The sequence below is a fragment of the Oncorhynchus mykiss genome, chromosome 3 (assembly GCF_057628025.1).
Source record: "Oncorhynchus mykiss isolate SJ-2025 chromosome 3, ASM5762802v1, whole genome shotgun sequence".
Classification (NCBI taxonomy): domain Eukaryota; kingdom Metazoa; phylum Chordata; class Actinopteri; order Salmoniformes; family Salmonidae; genus Oncorhynchus; species Oncorhynchus mykiss.
This window is the reverse complement of record NC_143024.1, coordinates 27160001-27179394: the sequence shown is the minus strand read 5'-3', so window position 1 is coordinate 27179394 and position 19394 is coordinate 27160001. Positions and strand designations below refer to the sequence as shown.

Here is a 19394-nt window from a genome sequence, read left to right as displayed (position 1 = left end):
CTCCATAGCTTCCCTCTCCATGTCTATTTACCCTCTGCAGAAAACTGAGCTCATTCTCTTTTGAAACGGGAGAGATGGAATCATCTGTGGGCTATTCCTGCTCTGTCCCTCATCCATCCATCCATCTACCCCACCCTTCTCTTCTCCCTCTTCCTTAGATATCCAGAGGCATTAGCACACAAATTATACATTTTTAGAAAAGGTTAGTATACATTGAACGTTTATCTGGTTTACAAAAAGCTCTCTCTTATTCATTCTACCTCTACCATTCCCTCCCTTCCCCTGCGTCTCTATCCCCCCCAATAGCTCCCTCCTCCCTCCCTGCTCCAATTCTCTTCTCCACCCAACACCCCCCCCCCCCCCCCCCCCGCAGCATCTAGAGGGGATATAGCATGCATTAAGGGCCTACTATATTAAACCACAGTCGACTGCTGATGCATGCATTGGTTTAGGTCGATCTTAAATATAATACACAGAAGCACGCAGATACCCAGAAAAATTCACAAAGGATCCATTGGGAGTGGTGAACTGCAATGCACTGATTTCAGGAGTAGACTGTGTATATTGATGTGCTTGGTAAGGTGTAGTCCTCCCTCCCCTTGCTTCTCCCTCTCTCCTAACCCAATGGTGTTCTCTCCTCAACACCCCTCCCCTGACCCCCACCCAGCACATGCATTTGGTTCATTAGGGTCTTCTATATCTCTGTGCTTGGTTAGTCAGCTAGTCTCCTCACCCTCTGGCCTAGTTGACAAGAGCTGCCAAAGTCCACGATCTTGATGGCGCTGCGCTTGGGGTTGCACAGCAGGATGTTCTCGGGCTTGAGGTCGCAGTGGATGATGCTGAGCTCGGGCGTGGCCAGGAACAGCAGCGCCGTGCACAGCTGCTGGGCAAACTTTCTGGTCAGGTTGAGAGAGACGCCGCGGAAGTTGGTGTTGCGCAGGAGGTCGTACAGGTTGTAGGAGAGAAGCTCGAACACCAGGCACAGGTGGTTCCGGAACATGAAGTGCCTCTTCAGGTGGACTAGAGGGGGAAAGGAGAGAAGAGGGGGGAGGTTAGATGGGGAAACCGTATACTGCAGTAACCTATCTGGGTGCTCTGCTCTACATGGGTAGTGGTTGAGGTGACTTCCAGAGTGACAGTGTGCCCTTGGAGTGGAGAGCAAGGTGCTTTGACCACATGGAAAACAGCTCGGCCATATAAACGCCATCTATTATTATATTATTGTGTGTCAATCACCTCGCTCAGCGCTATAGGAGCTTAGTGAGGTAGAGGTGATTCTGTGACAGGTTTATCATTGCGAAGGCTACTGGATTGATATATATGTAGCATGATACTTATACATAGGGATATATGAGAAGTAGGGCATTGGTCTATATTTCAATTGAGACGTTAAATGTGGAGCAGGTTGCATGTGACATCAAAGAGGCACAGTATCAATTAATTTTAGTAGATGGTATACATGCAATAATGCAATAGTGTTAGATCGTAAGTGGGGCTTAAAGCTGTGTGTGTGTGTGTGTGTGTGTGTGTGTGTGTGTGTGTGTGTGTGTCCTCACCTATGTAGTACTTCATCTCGGTGTCGTGTTTGTTCATGAGCTCCAGCAGTCGCAGCTCTATCTGGGCCTGGTTCAGGAAGGCTTTCTTGTTCTTGATGATCTTGATGGCCACCCACTCCTGCTCGTGGTGGTCATAGGCTTTCACCACCTGCGGGATGGCAAAGGTCACAGATCAGACAGGCAGCCATGTTGATTGTAGCATTTGCAGGTGGTAGGGGCCAAGGCAAAGCTCCTTCACCAAACAAAAAATATTCATTATCCCTCTCCTCTTTCCTCTTACCCATTTATTCTCCTCACGTCTGTAGACATACTTCATTCACCCCATGTAACTCTTCACCTTACATTTTTAAAGTGTTTCTCCTCTCTTTTCTTCCATCCTCTTCTTTCTCCCTCCTCCCCCTGATCTATCCTCCCCCCACACCCTGATCTATCCTCCACCCTGACCTATCCTCCCCACACCCCCTGACCTATCCTACCCCCACCCCCTGACTTATCCTCCACCCTGACCTATCCTCCCCCTACCTCCTGACCTATCCTCCCCACACCCCCTGACCTATCCTCCCCACACCCCCTGACCTATCCTCCCCCACCCCCTGACCTATCCTCCCCCACCCCCTGACCTATCCTCCACCCTGACCTATCCTCCCCACACCCCCTGACCTATCCTCCACCCTGACCTATCCTCCCCCTACCTCCTGACCTATCCTCCCCCTACCTCCTGACCTATCCTCCCCACACCCCCTGACCTATCCTCCCCCACCCCCTGACCTATCCTCCCCCTACCCCCTGATCTATCCTCCACCCTGACCTATCCTCCCCCTACCCCCTGACCTATCCTCCACCCTGACCTATCCTCCCCCCACCCCCTGACCTATCCTCCACCCTGACCTATCCTCCCCACACCCCCTAACCTATCCTTCACCCTAACCTATCCTTCACCCTGATATATCCTCCCCACACCCCCTGACCTATCCTCCCCCCACCCCTGACCTATCCTCCCCCCACCCCCTGACCTATCCTCCACCCTGACCTATCCTCCCCACACCCCCTGACCTATCCTCCCCCCACCCCCTGACCTATCCTCCACCCTGATCTATCCTCCCCACACCCCCTGACCTATCCTCCACCCTGACCTATCCTCCCCACACCCCCTGACCTATCCTCCACCCTGACCTATCCTCCCCACACCCCCTGACCTATCCTCCACCCTGACCTATCCTCCACCCTGACCTATCCTCCCCACACCCCCTGACCTATCCTCCACCCTGACCTATCCTCCCGCTACCCCCTGATCTATCCTCCACCCTGACCTATCCTCCCCACACCCCCTGACCTATCCTCCACCCTGACCTATCCTCCCCTATACCCTCTCCCCACTGACCTGCCCTCTCTATACCGTCTGTCCCCCATGTCCACTGACCTGCCCGAAGGAGCCCTTGCCGATGAGCGAGTCAATCTCGTAGCGGTCCAGCCACTTCTCCCCGTTCTTGACGATGTAGTCGTAGTTGTCGTCGTCGTAGCCATCGTTGTACACCTTCCGCTCCTTCTTAGTGCTCGAGTCCTCCGGGGGCACCTGCTGGGCACGCCGCTTCTTCTTCGTGTAGTACACCTGGACACAGAGGAGAGGAGATGGAGAGAGGAGAGGAGATGGAGAGAGGAGAGGAGATGGAGAGAGGAAGGGATGGGCGGGAAAAGAGAAAGAGGGGTAAGTCACTAATGTTTCTTATTTTGCCACACTACTGTTTGGATAGATCTCGGCGGACCAAACCAATGATAAAACTGATATCCTTCACTAGTACATCAGTTTATGCTAATGCGGTTACATATACCTAGGGTTGCAAAACTCCAACCGGGATTTCTGGGAAACCAGCGACATTTGGGAAAGCAACCAGAAATTTGCAACCATACATCTAATGTTTATACAAGGGGTGTAAAACTAATTTTGCCCTGGAGGCCTCATTTGGTCTTCAACGAGGTCCAGAGGGCCGCACTGAAAATTGGTTATACTTCCTCGCCGTCCATTTTGCTAAAAAAATTCCTCTATCCATCGTTTTGGGAATTCTGATGTTCCCTGACTTGCCAGCTTTTATTTAAGCGATAAGCGAGCTGGACAGTCAAGAAACGATATGAATGTAGGTCATATCATTTCTACACAGTTTTGATTAGTTTGTTTTTCATTTGAAAGTATATTGAGTCCTCCCCACAAAAATATTGAAAAAATAAATACAAATAAAAACATATCTATTTTACTCAAACCACCCGCGAACTGGATAAGCTGTGAGGTGATGTTTCCTGCAGGAGTCATGATCTCCAGGAAACATCACCTAACAGCAGCAGCAGAGTCCTGTAGGACCTGATGGCTGGCTGACACACACACTCCACTCACCTCATTGATGTGCTTGTAAGTCTTGATCAGATCGACAGAGAGTTTTCTCAGCGGTGCGCTGGCGGGATCTCTAAAACTTGGGGGGATCCTCCTCTGCAGTATGGTCGCATCAGACAGCACCTGGAAGGGACAGGTGGTGAGGGGAGCCCCAAAACTGGCCAAGACAACCCTGCAGTATTCTAACTAGCGGTAATTAGAACTAAAGTAAATAAAGGTCACTATACAATGTGAGTGGCAGGAGTAACTTCCAATGACATAACTGTGGATGTTTGAGTTAACCTATGTATACAGGCAACACTGTTGCTTAGCCACAGAACAGTCTATCAGTGATGGTAGTTGTAGTTGCTTGTCAATAGAGTACAGTACCAGTCAAAGTTTGGACACACCAACACATTCAAGGGGTTTTCTTTATTTTTTACTATTTTCTACATTGTAGAATAATAGTGAAGACATCCAAACTATGCAATAACACATATGGAATCATATAGTAAACAAAAATGTGTTCAACAAATCCAAATATATTTTATATTTGAGATTCTTCAAAGTAGCCACCATTTGCCTTGATGACAGCTTTGCACACTCTTGGCATTCTCTCAACCAGCTTCATGAGGTAGTCACCTGGAATGCATTTCAATTAACAGGTGTACCCTTTTAAAAGTTCATAATGGAATTTCTTTCCTTCATTATGCGTTTGAGCCAATCAGTTGTGTTGTGACAAGGTAGGGGTGGTATACAGAAGATAGCCCTATTTGGTAAAAGACCAAGACCATAAAATGGCAAGAAAAGCTCAAATAAGCAAAGAGAAACGACAGCCCATCATTCCTTTAAGACATGAAGGTCAAATTTGGTCTGATGAGTCCAAATTTTAGATTTTTGGTTTCAACCGCTGTGTCTTTGTGAGACGCAGAGTAGGTGAACGGATGATCTCCGCATGTGTGGTTCCCACCGTGAAGCATGGAGGAGGTAGTGTGAAGGTGTGGGGGTGCTTTGCTGGTAACACTGTTGATGATTTATTTAGAATTCAAGGCACCATTAACCAGCATGTCTACCAAAGCATTCTGCAGCGGTATGCCATCCCATCTGGTTAGCGCTTAGTGGGACTATCGTTTGTTTTTCAACAGAACAATGACCCAAAACACACCTCCTGGCTGTGTAAGGGCTATTTGACCAAGAAGGAGAGTGATGGAGTGCTGCATCAGATGACCTGGCCTCCACAATCACCCAACCTCAACCCAGTTGAAATTATTTGGGATGAGTTGGACCGCAGAGTGAAGGAAAAGCAGCCAACAAGTGCTCAGCATATGTGGGAACTCCTTCAAGACTGTTGGAAAAGCATTCCTCATGAAGCTGGTTGAGAGAATGAATGCTAAGAGTGTGCAAAGCTGTCATTAAAGCAAAGGGTGGCTACTTTGAAGAATCTCAAACATATTTTGATTTGTTTAACACATTTTTGGTTACTACATGATTCCATGTGTTATTTCATAGTTTGATGTTTCCACTATTGTTCTCCAATGCTGAAAATAGTAAAAATAAAGAAAAATCTTTGAATGAGTGTGTGTCCAAACTTTTGACCGGTATTGTATGTGATGCTGACGTGTTTGAGGTTGTGGATGTATATTACAATCCAACAGCTTCTCATTATGTCCATTCAGTATGTGATGCTAATACCTCCGTGCACGTGATGAGTTGTGGGTGTGTATAGCGTCAGTATAAGGGTGTGTGTGTATAGCATTGGGTGTGTGTGTGTGTGTATATATAGCGTCAGTATAAAGGTCTGTTCCTAAACAGAGTATTATTCTAAACAGAGCATTAAGGAGTGTCCTGTGAGGGCGTTAGCCGCTGGGTACCTGCTGCTGTTCAGCCATGGAGTGGATGTTGCTGAAGGAGGGGTGGCTGTGCTGGCTCGACATGGTTGGCTCAGCGGGGGAGAAGCCCAAGGCGGCAGGCTGGCAGAGGGTAGAGGAGGGGGGCTTGCATCCTGAGCTGCTTCCACCTTCGCAGGATAGACGGAGAGATGGAGGAAAGGGGGGGAAAGGACGAGAGAGAGGGAAAGGTTTTTAGAAGCAATACATCGACATGAAGCTTCCTAACTCATCATACATACACGGGCACTGCCGTGGGTGTGGGCACGAGCACTGCACTGCAGAGGAAAAGCACACATGTGCTCTCTCACACACCCTTCTTGGCTGTTCTTTGAAGTCACACACATACACCCTATCAAGGATGTAGAGCAAGAGGGTGGGGTGGCTACTTAGTAGGGTACCACTCCACAGGGCTATTTAGCTCCCTGCCAGAAAGACCACACAAATAATGGTGGAGTGAAATATCTCTATGCAAGAGGGTGTCCCATTTCAGCAGAATCAGCATTAGCGCAGGTCAACCTGACAAAGCCAGTGTGTCTGTCTGTAAGTGAGAATGTGCATGTGTGTGACAGAGAGAAAGATATAAGAGACCTTTGTCAGTAGTCCACATTGACACGCCTCAAAACCAGGACATTTCCAAACAGAACTTTCTCTCCAACTCCTGCTTTTATATGAAAAGACAAAAGGAGAGGTGGCTTCTCACAAAATATAGAAGATGGAACTTAACCAAACCATTTTTGTTGCTGAATGTTGTGAGCACTAAAATCTTCTGATTCCATCAAGGTAGCTAGCAAATATGGACAATGAAGGGTTAGAGCTTCAATGGGACAAACCACTGTGTGACAAGACTGTTGCATCATCCTTCCCAAAAAAATGACGAGTCACTGTTTAGTGTGCTGCTTTGCTTTCTCATTAAGTTCCACCAGACTTGTTTTTTCTGTCAGAATCCCAGGTTCAATTTGACTGAGATTCTCTGCAGTCTTGAGACTTTGCTTTGACTGCAGTTTGACTGCAGTCGAGCTAAAATGGCTGGAACACAGCAGGCTTGGTAAGAGCAGTCGAGGGTGGTATTGACAGTGCCGCACGCTCAAGCCTGATTTCCACCAATGCCAAGACACAGCAGTTCAGACCGCTGGCTCCTGGGTAAACCCTGGCCTCCGCAGAATTTTGACCTCTCTCACTAACTTTGCTAGAGGGGGGCTGGTCGCTTGTACAAAAACCACAAACATCCGCCAGTGGCTCAGCAAACCGGCCTGGAAACTCATTCCACTGGCATTAAACACATACGGAGTCAGACTACACTTTGACCTAGTTGTGGATGGTAGAATGTTTAAGACAAGACGTTCATCCTGGTTGTTCTAGGTTAAAGTTTGAATAAAAGTTTAAGTTTAGACCAGGGTTTCCGTTAATCTGTAGACGGCTTTTGGCAGATATTTATTTTTATTTTTTTAAAGCCGGTGAATAAAATTGACGCCAGCCAAAACAATGCAAAATAATGATTTTTAGCCTATTCATTGATGGAAATACCCGTCGATGGAAATACACTTGACTGGTCATACTTATCGGTCTATTGGTTAATTTGCATAATTTAGTGGAATTAAATTGGCGCATATACAGTATATTCGTTATGTATCATATTTATCACACGTACAGTTTACAGATACAGAGTGGAAAATCTGTCAGACACCGTCTCAAACAGAAAATGCATAGGAAACGAAAAGAAGGCTTCATCAGCGTATCACACACCATTTTGCAATGAGCTGGAGAAAGTACGCATTTTGAAAACATATACTTAATTGTTTGAAACATGAACATTTTACTACATATGAGGCATGTTTTACCTTGCCTCAAAGTAGCCTAGCCAAAATCAGACCATATGCGAGAAAATTATTTATAGCAACTTTTCTTTCATTGTCCATTAGCCAAAGCACAATACTAGTCCTATTAGCAACCTGCGCAAGGTTACACATTAGATATCCCTCTTTCTACATTTCTAACAGATATTTCCATCTCTGTCACATGAAACCACTCGCATGTGCAGTACGCTTTGCTAACGGTGTTTTCCCATGAATTGCATTATGGAACGAACATTCTCGCGAAGCCTATTACCTTGTGCGCATTGCTGGGCTTAAAATGTGAACTAATATTTGATCAACATTTGAAGCTAAGCGTTTTGATCGGTTGCATCACTCATTTTCATGTAGCCTAGACCTACTGGTTGTATGAATTTGGGATCTTTCGTTCCACAACTGTCCCAGAATCTGTTTGGAATGGGCTATTTCTTTCTCGACAAACTGACCAATATAACATGTAAACTTTTCCACTATGGGGATAGTAGATTGACAGGCTAGTGATGTTGCTGCTCGTTACTCTTCTTGTTGGCCGAGGAAAAATAAACGTGCAGTTATTCTAACATCTTCAAAGTGCACGTCAGAATTCAGTAAGAAGGACGCACATCGTTGTATACTCAACTTGTATGTTCTGTTAATATTAATTACCATAATGTAAAATGTGAATTCTGTCATTCTGAGCACTGTGGGTGGATGCCCTAATCAGGTTATGCATCCAATACACATGGGTCCGGTAAATCTCTCAAATGTCCAGTTAATAAAACATTCTGACGGTCAAAAGTCTGTCCGTCTCCAACTCTGTTCTTCCCTCCAGATGTGAGTGTAACAGTATAACTTTAGACCGTCCCTCGCCCATACCCGTGTGCGCGAACCATGGACCCTCTGCACACATCAACAACAGTTACCCATCGCTCCTCAAAAGCCGCGGTCCATGCAGAGCAAGGGGAACTACTACTTCAAGGTCTCAGAGCAAGTGACGTCACCGATTGAAGCGCTATTTAGCGCACACCGCTAACTAAGCTAGCCGTTTCACATCCGTTACATGAGGAAGATTAAAAAGAGGACATGGGGCACCAATGACCTTACACTACTGAACAGTACCAACAGCATGTCCTGTTCAATAATTTGGTTACTTATAGTGCAAAACCCTTTCAACACAACCCTTACAGTGCAACGTCCAATTGACCACCTTGCTAGTGTCCTGCCAGACCAACAGATTAATTGCATGTCTCCGGTAAAGTGCAGAAAGAAGAATATGAAAAAAGGGGGTATATAAAAGTGATGAGATATTTCACAGCCAATGCTTTTATCACTGGCTTTTAAAGTGAGGAATAACGGGGGTGAAATTTATCAACGACACATTACAACTTGAAATAGCCCGCCGATCAATGGCCGTAGTTTAAACAATGTGTAAAACAGCACGTCTGAGCACCATCAATCCTGAGGGGTGACTGCACGCATTCCCTCCTATTATAGGATGAGTCCCAACACCGACATCAGGAGTGGGCTGAGAAGGAAGGAGGAAACATTACATACGCCGACTCATCTCAAACTGCTTTCTGTCTCAGCACAGATACAGAGAGAAACACTCAGACACAAATATTTATAATATTTCTTATTGCTGTTGCATTGTCGAGAAGGAACCTGCAAGTAAGCACATTATTGAACAATGTACGTCATGTGTATCCTGTACATACGACTAATAAAACTTGAAACACACACATTATATCTCCGGTACACTAATAATTCAATATTAAACTGATTATGGCAGTAGGCGGATAATGCAATTGTCATGTAAAAACACCTTACTCTGCTCATCTTAAAACACCCGGTTTTCTGAGCAATCTTTTTAATTATTAGGACACTTGAACACCGACATTCCAGCGGTGTCTTTGATCTGCGCATGTGCTAGCACCAGCAGAGCGGGCCTCCCTCTTTAGCCCGAGTGAAGTGTGTTTGGAACACCAATATATGCGTTTTAGAAGTCGTTTTCACATACAAATTTTGTCCAAACTCTAAATGTGATATGCTCGCTGTGGTATAAGATTTATTTCCAGGAAGCCTGATCTCAGATGTGTCCATGTAAACAGGATCATTATGGAAATCCTTCTTCTTGCAAAGCATGTAAACAGTTTAATCAAACTATTATATTAATCTGACTATCCACAATAATCGCATTATTGTGAGCAGGTAACCACACTCACACCAGACCTGTATCCAGAGCTTACAGTGTTACAGTTAATCAGCCTTTCAGATCAATACGACCACGTTCTACAGCAAAGACTGTTTAATAAATCTCCAGCATTGGCCATGCATTGTGAGAGGTTAACAATACAACACAGTTTAAATTGTTAAACTAAATAGGACAGCTGCACCTGCAATGTTGTGATTTTCTGCTACAGTAATGACTGTAGATGCACTGGGATCAGAATTGCGAAGAAAACTGTAGAAAACCGGTCTACAAAAAACAGAAGAGGAATTTCATAACGCACGGAAACTGCTGTTGTTATGAGAGGCCTTGTTCTGCCCTGGCCTCAGTTGGGAGGGATATGACGATAGTTATGAGGGCTATCTGCCGAGCACTGAGAAATGTCACACTGTGCCTTTAAATGCTGAAGTGAACACATTGAGAACTTCCTGAGTGTGACACCCCCTTCCTCTCTGGCTGCTCATTGGCTGCTAGTATCCAAGGGCTGGGCGGTGAGGTCTCTATAAATAAACCTGGTAGCTTGTGCTGTATCAGCAACCCTTCCCACAATGCAGCTCTCACCCTCCCTCTTCCTCCTCTATTTCTCTCTGCCTGTTACCGCTTTCTCTCTCCCACCAAACCGGCCAAAGCACTCACACAAATGTTGTCTCTAATGGGGCTGGATATTAATAAAATATAGTAGGTAAGGGCACACAGCCATCTATATACAGACACACAGGTGTACTGCACAGGGTAGAATTCATCCTCACTTATGCAAGTGTCAAATCGGACTGGGTTAAATATATACAGACAGGGGTGTCTGAAGTAATCATTTGCACCAATTAACTGTGCATGGACCGTGAGGTATCCCACCACACCCCTCTACAGCTGACAATCAGTGTGTCACCATAGCAACAGACCATCCCACTATCTGTCTCTAAGGAACAGGAAGGAAATGGTGTGGGGGGGTGTAAGCTGAACCCACCGTCCCTCCCCCCGCCCCTGTCCGTGTTGGCCCCTCTTATACCCTGTTAGGGTAACGGGAGTAGTGGTGCCACCAAGCCAAAGTTGGACACAGGGCAAAAGGCAAGAGGTGGTGGGGGGATGGAAGGAGAGAAGGGATAGAGTGTGGGTAAAGAGCTAGGTCTGTATGCTTCAAAGCAGAAGGAAGCTTTTTGGCCACCGGTTTCCCACTGTTCAAGTCACTGGTGTCCATTACCCTCCCACTCATGCAACGACACTGTGGATGCCTGGCTGGTACACTGACATACTAACTACACACATTAACACACTCGCCGCCACAACACGGGCAAGGAGGACCACCGTCACCTCTCCAATGTCCGGTCAGGATCTCCAAGCTCTCATACAGGCACACCTAACAGAGCCAGGTAACAGGCAGGTAATGCAGTACCGTTAGAGCTCCCTCTGTGAATGGTAAAATCACCTTGAACTTTGAAGACAGCAACTCAATGCTGCCAACAAGTTACTTCTGTGTTTAGAACAGTAAATAGAACACTTTCCCTGTCGTCACGCTGACGACAGCCAGACTACTTTCCTGACTAACCTTGTCCATTGTCAGTGGTCACAAGAGAAGGCACCACAGTCAATAGAAAGTTACAAAAGCTAAATCTTCTTCTAGAACTGTCTCTGAGCTGACCTCGTGCAGGGTGCAGACCCAGCGAGGGAGTGTGGCAGGGGAAGCTAAGCCCATGCCCTCGTGGTGCCCACTGTGTCTGGGCCAGGTCAGGTCACTGCGGACACTCATGCTCCTCTTTCCCGGCACAGCCGGCTCGCTGGCACTGAGGGACAGGCACAGCTGAGACACAAATACTGCGCACTCTGACACTGGGCTTTCAAGCCCAGACTGTGAAAGAGGGGGTGTGAGAGTGAGGGAGAGACAGAATGTGTGTATGCAAGACTGGCTGCTTGTACATCATGAATATGACATTCCATCTGTCAAATTCTATGTCATAATGTACCTGTGTGTCCCTCCACATGAAACCTCTCTAGTTGTCCAGAATCTCAGTATGTCCCTCAGTGTAAAGGCTCTGGACCCTCACTGTACTGACCCGGACCATTAGCTACTTCTCAAAGGTCAAATGTCACACTCTTGCTTCCACATGCCGGGCAACAATCCAATCAGGACACAGCGGTAATGTCCGCTTCCAGCCTGCACTGCCCGACATGATTGGTGCATCAGATCATTGTCATGACATGACTGGCTTGTACATCTGGTCATTGTCAATCACTGGACTGAAAATACAACCACCTTGGCTTCGGATACAATCCAACAGGATGAAGACAGGCCAGAGGGAAGTACCTATCATCATATGACCACAGTATCACAGTAGTTTGATAAAGGAGGAAGTTCTGGAAGTGTGAGCCATCCTACAGAGTGAACTGACTGCAGATTAGGCTTATAAACTGAGTCCAGGTCAGGAAAAACTCCTTGTCCTCCTGGTGACAATCTCCACCTGCCAATGCCCAGACACCAGCTAAACCTCCTCATATCACTGGCCTGCTCACAGCGCCGGCTGGCGGGCGGCAACAGAGTGCTTTATTTATTTGAGAGCAGCCAATGCTCTTCCTCATTTCCTCTTGACCACCCACACACTGACTGTGCCTAACACGTCTAGCAGCAAGGAATGGAGCGGAGGGGGGAAGGGGGGCTGGTAGGATTCTCAGGAAGTGAGAGATGTCATCCCTGTGTCTGGCAGTGTGAGTCAAAGTGGAGGAGGAGGAAACAAGATTATTCATCAGAACAGGAGCGGGAGTGATGTCTCACCCCACACGCCCCAGTGATCCACAGAAACCTAAGTGCGTCCCTCGAGTGGAAGCGTCTGTGTTTGGGTGTAGCTGAGAGGGAGGAGGGGTCCAACATGCAGCCACCCAAAAGGTCTCTGAAGACCAGCCACAGTGTCAAACAGAACACTACATAAAATACAATTATAAATCCTTTACTGCTTCAAGTAACAGGTACATGACTCAAAAGTCCCCATGAGGTGTAATTTCACAGTGTCATCAAACTAGAGAGTTTCCATGCCAGCTTCCCCATACCTGGTCACCCCCTCGTACCGACCCCTCTACCCCAACACCACCCGCTACACCCCCAATGAACTTTATAGACAGTCAGCCCCCCAAAGCTGAGTCAGACTGAAAGCTATAAATAACAACCATCTGGGTCAACCTCTCTCATCAAACAGTGACACTGGTAAATTGAGCGCTCACACAGTACATACAAATATAACTAAATCCTCTCCCAAATGTAATGGGAGAGGAAGGCCGACGACAGCCCTGGTACAGGACGATTTGTGGCCGTGGTACTTTCTGGGCTCTGGCTTGACAACTTCTACTACAGAGAGAGAGCTGGTATGGATGAGGATGTGCTTAGTACCCAGCGTTTGATGTATTGTTTTTATTAAATATGTTTCTCTTCCTGCTGGCCAATCCAAATGCCCATCTTGTCAGCAACGACTGAAGCTAATCTGCTGCCTGAAACCCCTGATGGCACAACAGAAGGTATCAAACACACACACACACAATGTTTTGCAAGCTTTCCCATTCCTCTCAGGTCAGGCGGGCATGTTTGGCATCGTTGCCAAAAACGTAGCAACTTACAGCATCTAAACCACTCCCTTAACCAACAAGTTTCAAATGTGACCCAAAGGTTCTCATCCCCCTTTTAGAAGGGCTTGTTCACATCTTAGGACGGCTGCAGGTTCTCCTCAGCTCTGGACTAACTCATTAGACTGACCAGCTCTAATCGATCTCAGTGTGATCAAGCTCCTTTGGTGGGCAGCAGCCTGGGCATGTCAGCTCCTGTAGACGCAGCAGCTATCCATCTAGTCCTGCCTGCCAACAGGACAGGTCAGTCTGATTCTTCAGGTGGAGGAAGCAGAGGGGGAAGAGTTACAACTCACCACTGAGGTGTGAACTTACATACAGCCTCGCAAACTGCCTATTTTACATATGAAAGAACTAGAGAAAGACAGAGAGAGGAGAGAGTCAGAGAGAGAGTGAGAGAAGCAGGGGAGAGTTTGCTTGCTAAATGTTTTATGTGCTTTCAGTGATGGAAGTGGCTGTGTCAGCGTGGATACTGTGAGTGATGCGCAGCAGGGGAGAAGCCGGGGGAGGAGGGGTGCAGAGTGTGTGGGGGAGGGGGTTGTCTGTCAGAAGATGTGGGACTGCTGGGGCTGCGGGTACAGGCTACATGCACACTGAGCTCTGCTTCTGCTGCACAATAACATGTTTTCCTTTCAAACTTGCGTCATCAAGGGGGGGGGGGGGGGGTGAGAGGAGGTCGAAGGGGTGGTAAACTAACACAATGTATAACTTAAAATTAAACCAAATTGTTTGCACTCATGACTATTGCAATCAATTCCATTTTCAGACAACTTAGAAGCAAAGCAAATACTTCATGAATGTATTGTATTGTTACAAATCAACCTGCAAGGTTGCTAACCAACTAGCCTGCTAACGTTAGCCCTACCAGGCTGCTAACGTTATCTTAGCACTACGAGTCAGCCAGTTGCTAACAACAACTGGCTTATAGCTACATTAAAGTAAACCAACGTTTTATAAACACATAACGCCATCTAACCAGTTATTAAAGAATGTTAGCTATTTGCAGTTATCTTATCCAGCAAGCTGGACAGCTAGCGTTAGAGAACATGCCGAAAAGTTGACAAAAACAAAAAGGAGAACAGACAAGCCCTCTTCACGAAGGCACTAGAGCCTGCCGTGTCCATTGCCGTACATGCCCCATCTACTTCTTGTTTACATCATACTTCCTGTGATTGGTGGATTGTAGGTCACCACCGCCAACACATGGTCTGGAATTGAATGAAATGCTAGCATGGCTACTGGCTAACATTAGCCAGTTTAAGATAGCTACTGAGCTAGCATACCAACTCAGTAGCACAGCATAGATCCTCCAAATGACTGAGAAATAGTGCATTCTGGGTAGTTTAGAAGCTATCCAGGAATAAGGTAATAAATACGTAATAACCCAAAAACATAACTATGTTTGTACTTGTTGGTAACCATGACTCCAACTAAGTTACTATGTCTTTGACCACACTGTGTTACATTGGTGAGTAAAAACTCATGCTTCCTACCCTTTAACGTATTTAACTAGTGTGAAGCGAACCCCCCCCCCACACACACACAAACACTTAGCCTACGTACTCGCCTCCCTAACAATCTCTAGTCCACACATCCCTATTGCTTCATCACCACAATCTAAAAGTCACAGCCACAGAAAATAACAAACTTACTTTCCCTCTTAGCTACAGTCTGAGGGAGATAGAGGGGAGAAGCCTAAAGGGCCATTTTGACAGACTTGGGAGCGTTGCAGAGAGGTCCCCCCCCCCCCCCCCCCCCCCCCAACCCTGTATACCAGCTCCTCCCAGCTAAACTACAACAACAACAAGGATACTCAATCCAGACTGATTTATTGGATGGCGCATTTGTTTACCTCCACATGACACCAACTTCCACATGAATCACATTCCACAGAGGGGGACAATCTCAAGGGACAGCAGCTTATAGAGCACCACTCCACCCACCACCTCCTCTACACCAGAGGAGGCTGGTGGGAGGAGCTATAGGAGGACAGGCTCATTGTAACAGGCACCTGCCACTAACTGTAACCACACCAAACACAACACAGTCCAACAGGCAATACTGTCTGGGGATCTTGTTAAAAACACAGCAATCAAGAGCATTGATTGCATCACTTCAGTCACATTCTTGGAGTGGGGGAATGAATGATAACTTCAGTATCTTGTTTACTGGAAAGTCAGAAGGATAAACATGACTCAACCACAGTAAGCAAGGGGACGAGACGTTTCACCTTTAGACCATAAATTAGCACAGGAAACAAACAAGATGAAGGGGGGGAAAGGAGCAAAGTGCAGCGGTGGGGACGTGGTGTTTGTGTGACTGCTTCAGATACCGCTGCTTTCAGTCTCACAGTCCAAACTCCACTAACCTGAGATTATTTTTATTTCCCCAGCTCTGATATGGCCCTCATCTTCTCCCTCTTGTTCTTCTACTTCAGGAAAAGAAGCTCCCACCATGCCTTTACCTTTGGCCTTAGGCCTAACTATTATCATATCTTCAACATTTCCAGACAGAAAATAAATGAACCAGACAGAATGTCACACTCTTTCTCAAGCATGTTACATTTCTCTCCAGCATTTTTCAGACAGTTAAATCAAATGTTATTTGTCACATGCTTCGTAAAGAACAGGTGTAGACTAACAGTGAAATACTTACCCAGTTACTCAGGGCCCTAAAATTAAGTTAGTAACCTACACATGGCCGCTCAGCCCGCACCACACTGTGAGGACGGAAATAGGCAGCAGAGAACGAGTCAGTTGGATACTGAGATAAAAATAACTTAAATTAAAGGGGGATATAGCTGAAAAGTCACCCAGATATGTGGGTATAAAGACTGCTCTTTCCCCTCATGTCTCACAGAGTCTGATACCTCTTAAAGTCCAGAGAGGAGCTTCGAGTTACAATTGACAACTACAGCTGTGCGTTGATTTACAATTAGCCTGCTAAATCGCTGTTACTAGGAAGTGATAATGGCAACAATAAAAGTTATGCACTCAGCTGTAAACGTGGACTCGAAGTGTCACCATCTCCCTACCCCCCACCAATAGAGATAGCAATATTAGGAGTGAGGTCTGGCCAGTGAGAAATACTTATGGTTGAGGGGAGGCGGGGCGACGAAATGTCGCACCGCCTCTGTTGTTGATAAAGGGCTTGCAACCATGCTATGACAGACAACAGTAGGTGAGCTAAGTTTCAATGTAACCCCCAGACACCGTGTCCACTTCAGTGGCGGCTCACTGTGTCATGAGTGGGAGTCTCTCAGCAGGGGGATGGGAACGACAGGCCAGCGAGGGACACAGACAGCCCTTTCCTGAGCCAAGCTGCAATCCAATTTAAGGCTTATGGGGAGAACCTGCATTAAACTACTGTACACTAAGCAGTCTACAAGGTGAATCCCGTCAGCTATTCAACAAGTGTTCTCCTCGTGCTTCACTTTTCAACCCAACCTCTCCTGGCCTCTCAGCCACATGCCGATAACTCGCTTACGTTTGATGGGAAACTCCTGAGATAAATGGCACCATGGAAAGCTGTGACCTTAAAATAAGTGCTACAATGTCAAGCATCAAGGGCACAGCCATGGACAAAGTGCATGACTGACTGATTGACTGTCTGACCAATGGCGGTGTCAGTGCTTCCCTGCTACCATGCAGGACCAGCTGGTCAGACTGGGATCAGTGGGGGATGGTGGCTGGTGTGGTCGTCCTCACAGAAGCTTTAGATTGCTTGTTTGAAAACTTTTTTTTAAATGGGCCAATTAAGTCATTTATATCTAAAGAGCATTAAGTGGATAAACGATTGACGGATAATTGAATTCCCTTCTTGAGCCAATGCCAGAACTGGGCAAGAATGGAAAACCTTTACACAAATAAATAATCAAATGAAAGTATAAACAGAAGAGCATTACAAAAACTGGACAATTGTCTCCCTAACTCAGTATTCATTCATGCCTTCATCTACCCCCATCCCCAACTCTCCCTCTACTTCCACATGTATTCTTCCGCCCATTGAATAGGCATCACCATCTCCACTAGCTGCTTCCTGTACTAACACAGACCTGGCTGTTCACTTCCTGAATGTCACCACACTAAGGTATCTTTGTCATTAATAAAACAGGCTACATCCTCTGTAATAACACAACAATAAGCCTGGTGTTCAAAAGTAGTTCCAACCCCTGCACCTGTAGGTCCAGGTGTTGCTTTTGATTGACCTGTATTGAACCAGCAGGTCCAGACAGTGAGAATCTATCTACAACAGTCAGATACTGTGAAACGTGACAGAGCATAAGATGTGCAATTCCCCAGGGGCAGGGATTCCGTGAAGCACTTGACTTACACAGCAACAACATAAATCTGTCATGCTACTCATAAAATAAACTGTGAATTGCCCAAATGTCAAATATTATGTAGCCCTGTGAAACTTTAAGGGAATCTCCACAACAGAGGTGATACAAACATAACCTGAGAATTAAAAACAATATGCATCAGGCCCCTAGAAAAGGATAGGACAAGGATAGGCCCCATCACAGGCTTTGAGGTTTAACACTCAGATCAATAAAGTTGTTTTGCAACCTCACACACACACACACACACACACACACACAGTGGAACTCCCAGCTTTGCTAGGATTTCCCAGCTGCCATGGTAAAACACGCTGAAGTGTGAACCACATGACTCTTACAAGTAGAGCACAGCTGTGCAGAACATAAAAGGCATGTGTCCATCCATGGAAACACTAGGACTAAAAGATCAATGGACTGCAGTAGTAACACCTGGGCAACAGTACCCTTGAAAGGGAATGAATTTATTCCCACAATTGTTTGAACAAGTGGCTGGAGACAATTGTGGGAAAGGAGAAGGGGAAAGGGGGTTAGGGTCTCCGAGATGGGACTTCTCTAGGTGGGGTTTGCTTGAGTTTTTGTGATGAGCATTTCTGGGAATCCTGATTCTGTAATTACATCATTGTTATGCCAGTAACAAAACATTACAATATTTGTATTAGTTCCATTCTACTACGTTAAAACATGTGTATGCTATTCCACCGAAATGCTCTACAACAATGATGAAAACTGTACTTGATGCATCCATGAGAACAGTAGTAGGACACCGACCAATGGAGCTCTGCAGCTTCAAGTTTAATCCTCCGACTCTTATGGAAATAATGGATAGGTCTTTCCCCCATTCTCTCGCCCTCCTCTCATTACGTCATCACTATAATGCTTGCTTCTTTTTTTCTTTTTTTTACCATTACAATGGCACGCAGTCTGTGATTGTTCATGACTTTGAGGAGGATGATAAGCACCAGTGTCATCAACTCCACAGATCGCAGAAACTACGCAAAAACGCTCAAGTCAAAACTGTGCATGAACAACGCTCAAGTCAAAACTATGCATGAACAATCCTCAAGTCAGAGACCACAAACTGCTTCAGCTCACAACATCAAACATTTACAAGCATTGAACCAACCAAGAGAAACCAGGTAGTTGGTGCCATTGGCAGACATCTTGATCCAACTCATGCTATAATGAACATCGGTCTTATCAGTTTGCGTCATACAGGATGAACATGTAAGGACGCACAATACTCATATCTCAACTAAAAGCATTGAGGATATCACATTCTACAAAAGTTTCCTGACAACATCCCACAGAGGTGGTGAACCTTTTGGAAGAGAGGAGGGGGTCTCACAGAGAACTACACAGGTGATGGAATAACAACGTACTTTTCCACATATAATTCCACACTCATTATTCAAGTATGACAAATAACTATCTTTGCTTAGATTGATCCACTAAAAGTTTACAACACGTGCTTAGTGAGAGAGTGAGTGAGAGTGTGTCTGTTTGTTCAACTGTGAGTGTGTATACTCATTCACAAACCAACAATATTTGTACTAACTTTTTGTCGGTTTCCGGAGTAGGTGTGACTGAGT

General features: G+C 46.0%; 1 protein-coding gene across 8 annotated transcripts in view; it reads right to left on the bottom strand.

Annotated features, from left to right (window-relative positions):
- The window catches only part of LOC110503805 (dual specificity tyrosine-phosphorylation-regulated kinase 1B), a 79885-nt gene that overhangs the window by 7002 nt on the left and 53489 nt on the right, over positions 1-19394 (bottom strand). For 4 of the 8 annotated variants that reach the window (XM_036970377.2, XM_036970380.2, XM_036970383.2 and 1 more), the window contains exons 1-6: positions 19361-19394; positions 5790-5935; positions 3943-4062; positions 2977-3165; positions 1557-1704; positions 734-1020 (exon numbers count right to left, since the gene is read on the bottom strand). The exon at positions 19361-19394 is cut by the window's right edge and continues 2159 nt beyond it. In XM_036970377.2, the coding sequence (XP_036826272.1) occupies positions 734-1020; positions 1557-1704; positions 2977-3165; positions 3943-4062; positions 5790-5935; positions 19361-19394 (924 nt within the window). The remainder of the gene's footprint in view (positions 1-733; positions 1021-1556; positions 1705-2976; positions 3166-3942; positions 4063-5789; positions 5936-19360) is intronic. The other 4 variants (XM_036970397.2, XM_090226961.1, XM_090226959.1 and 1 more) reach the window with 1 other exon arrangement.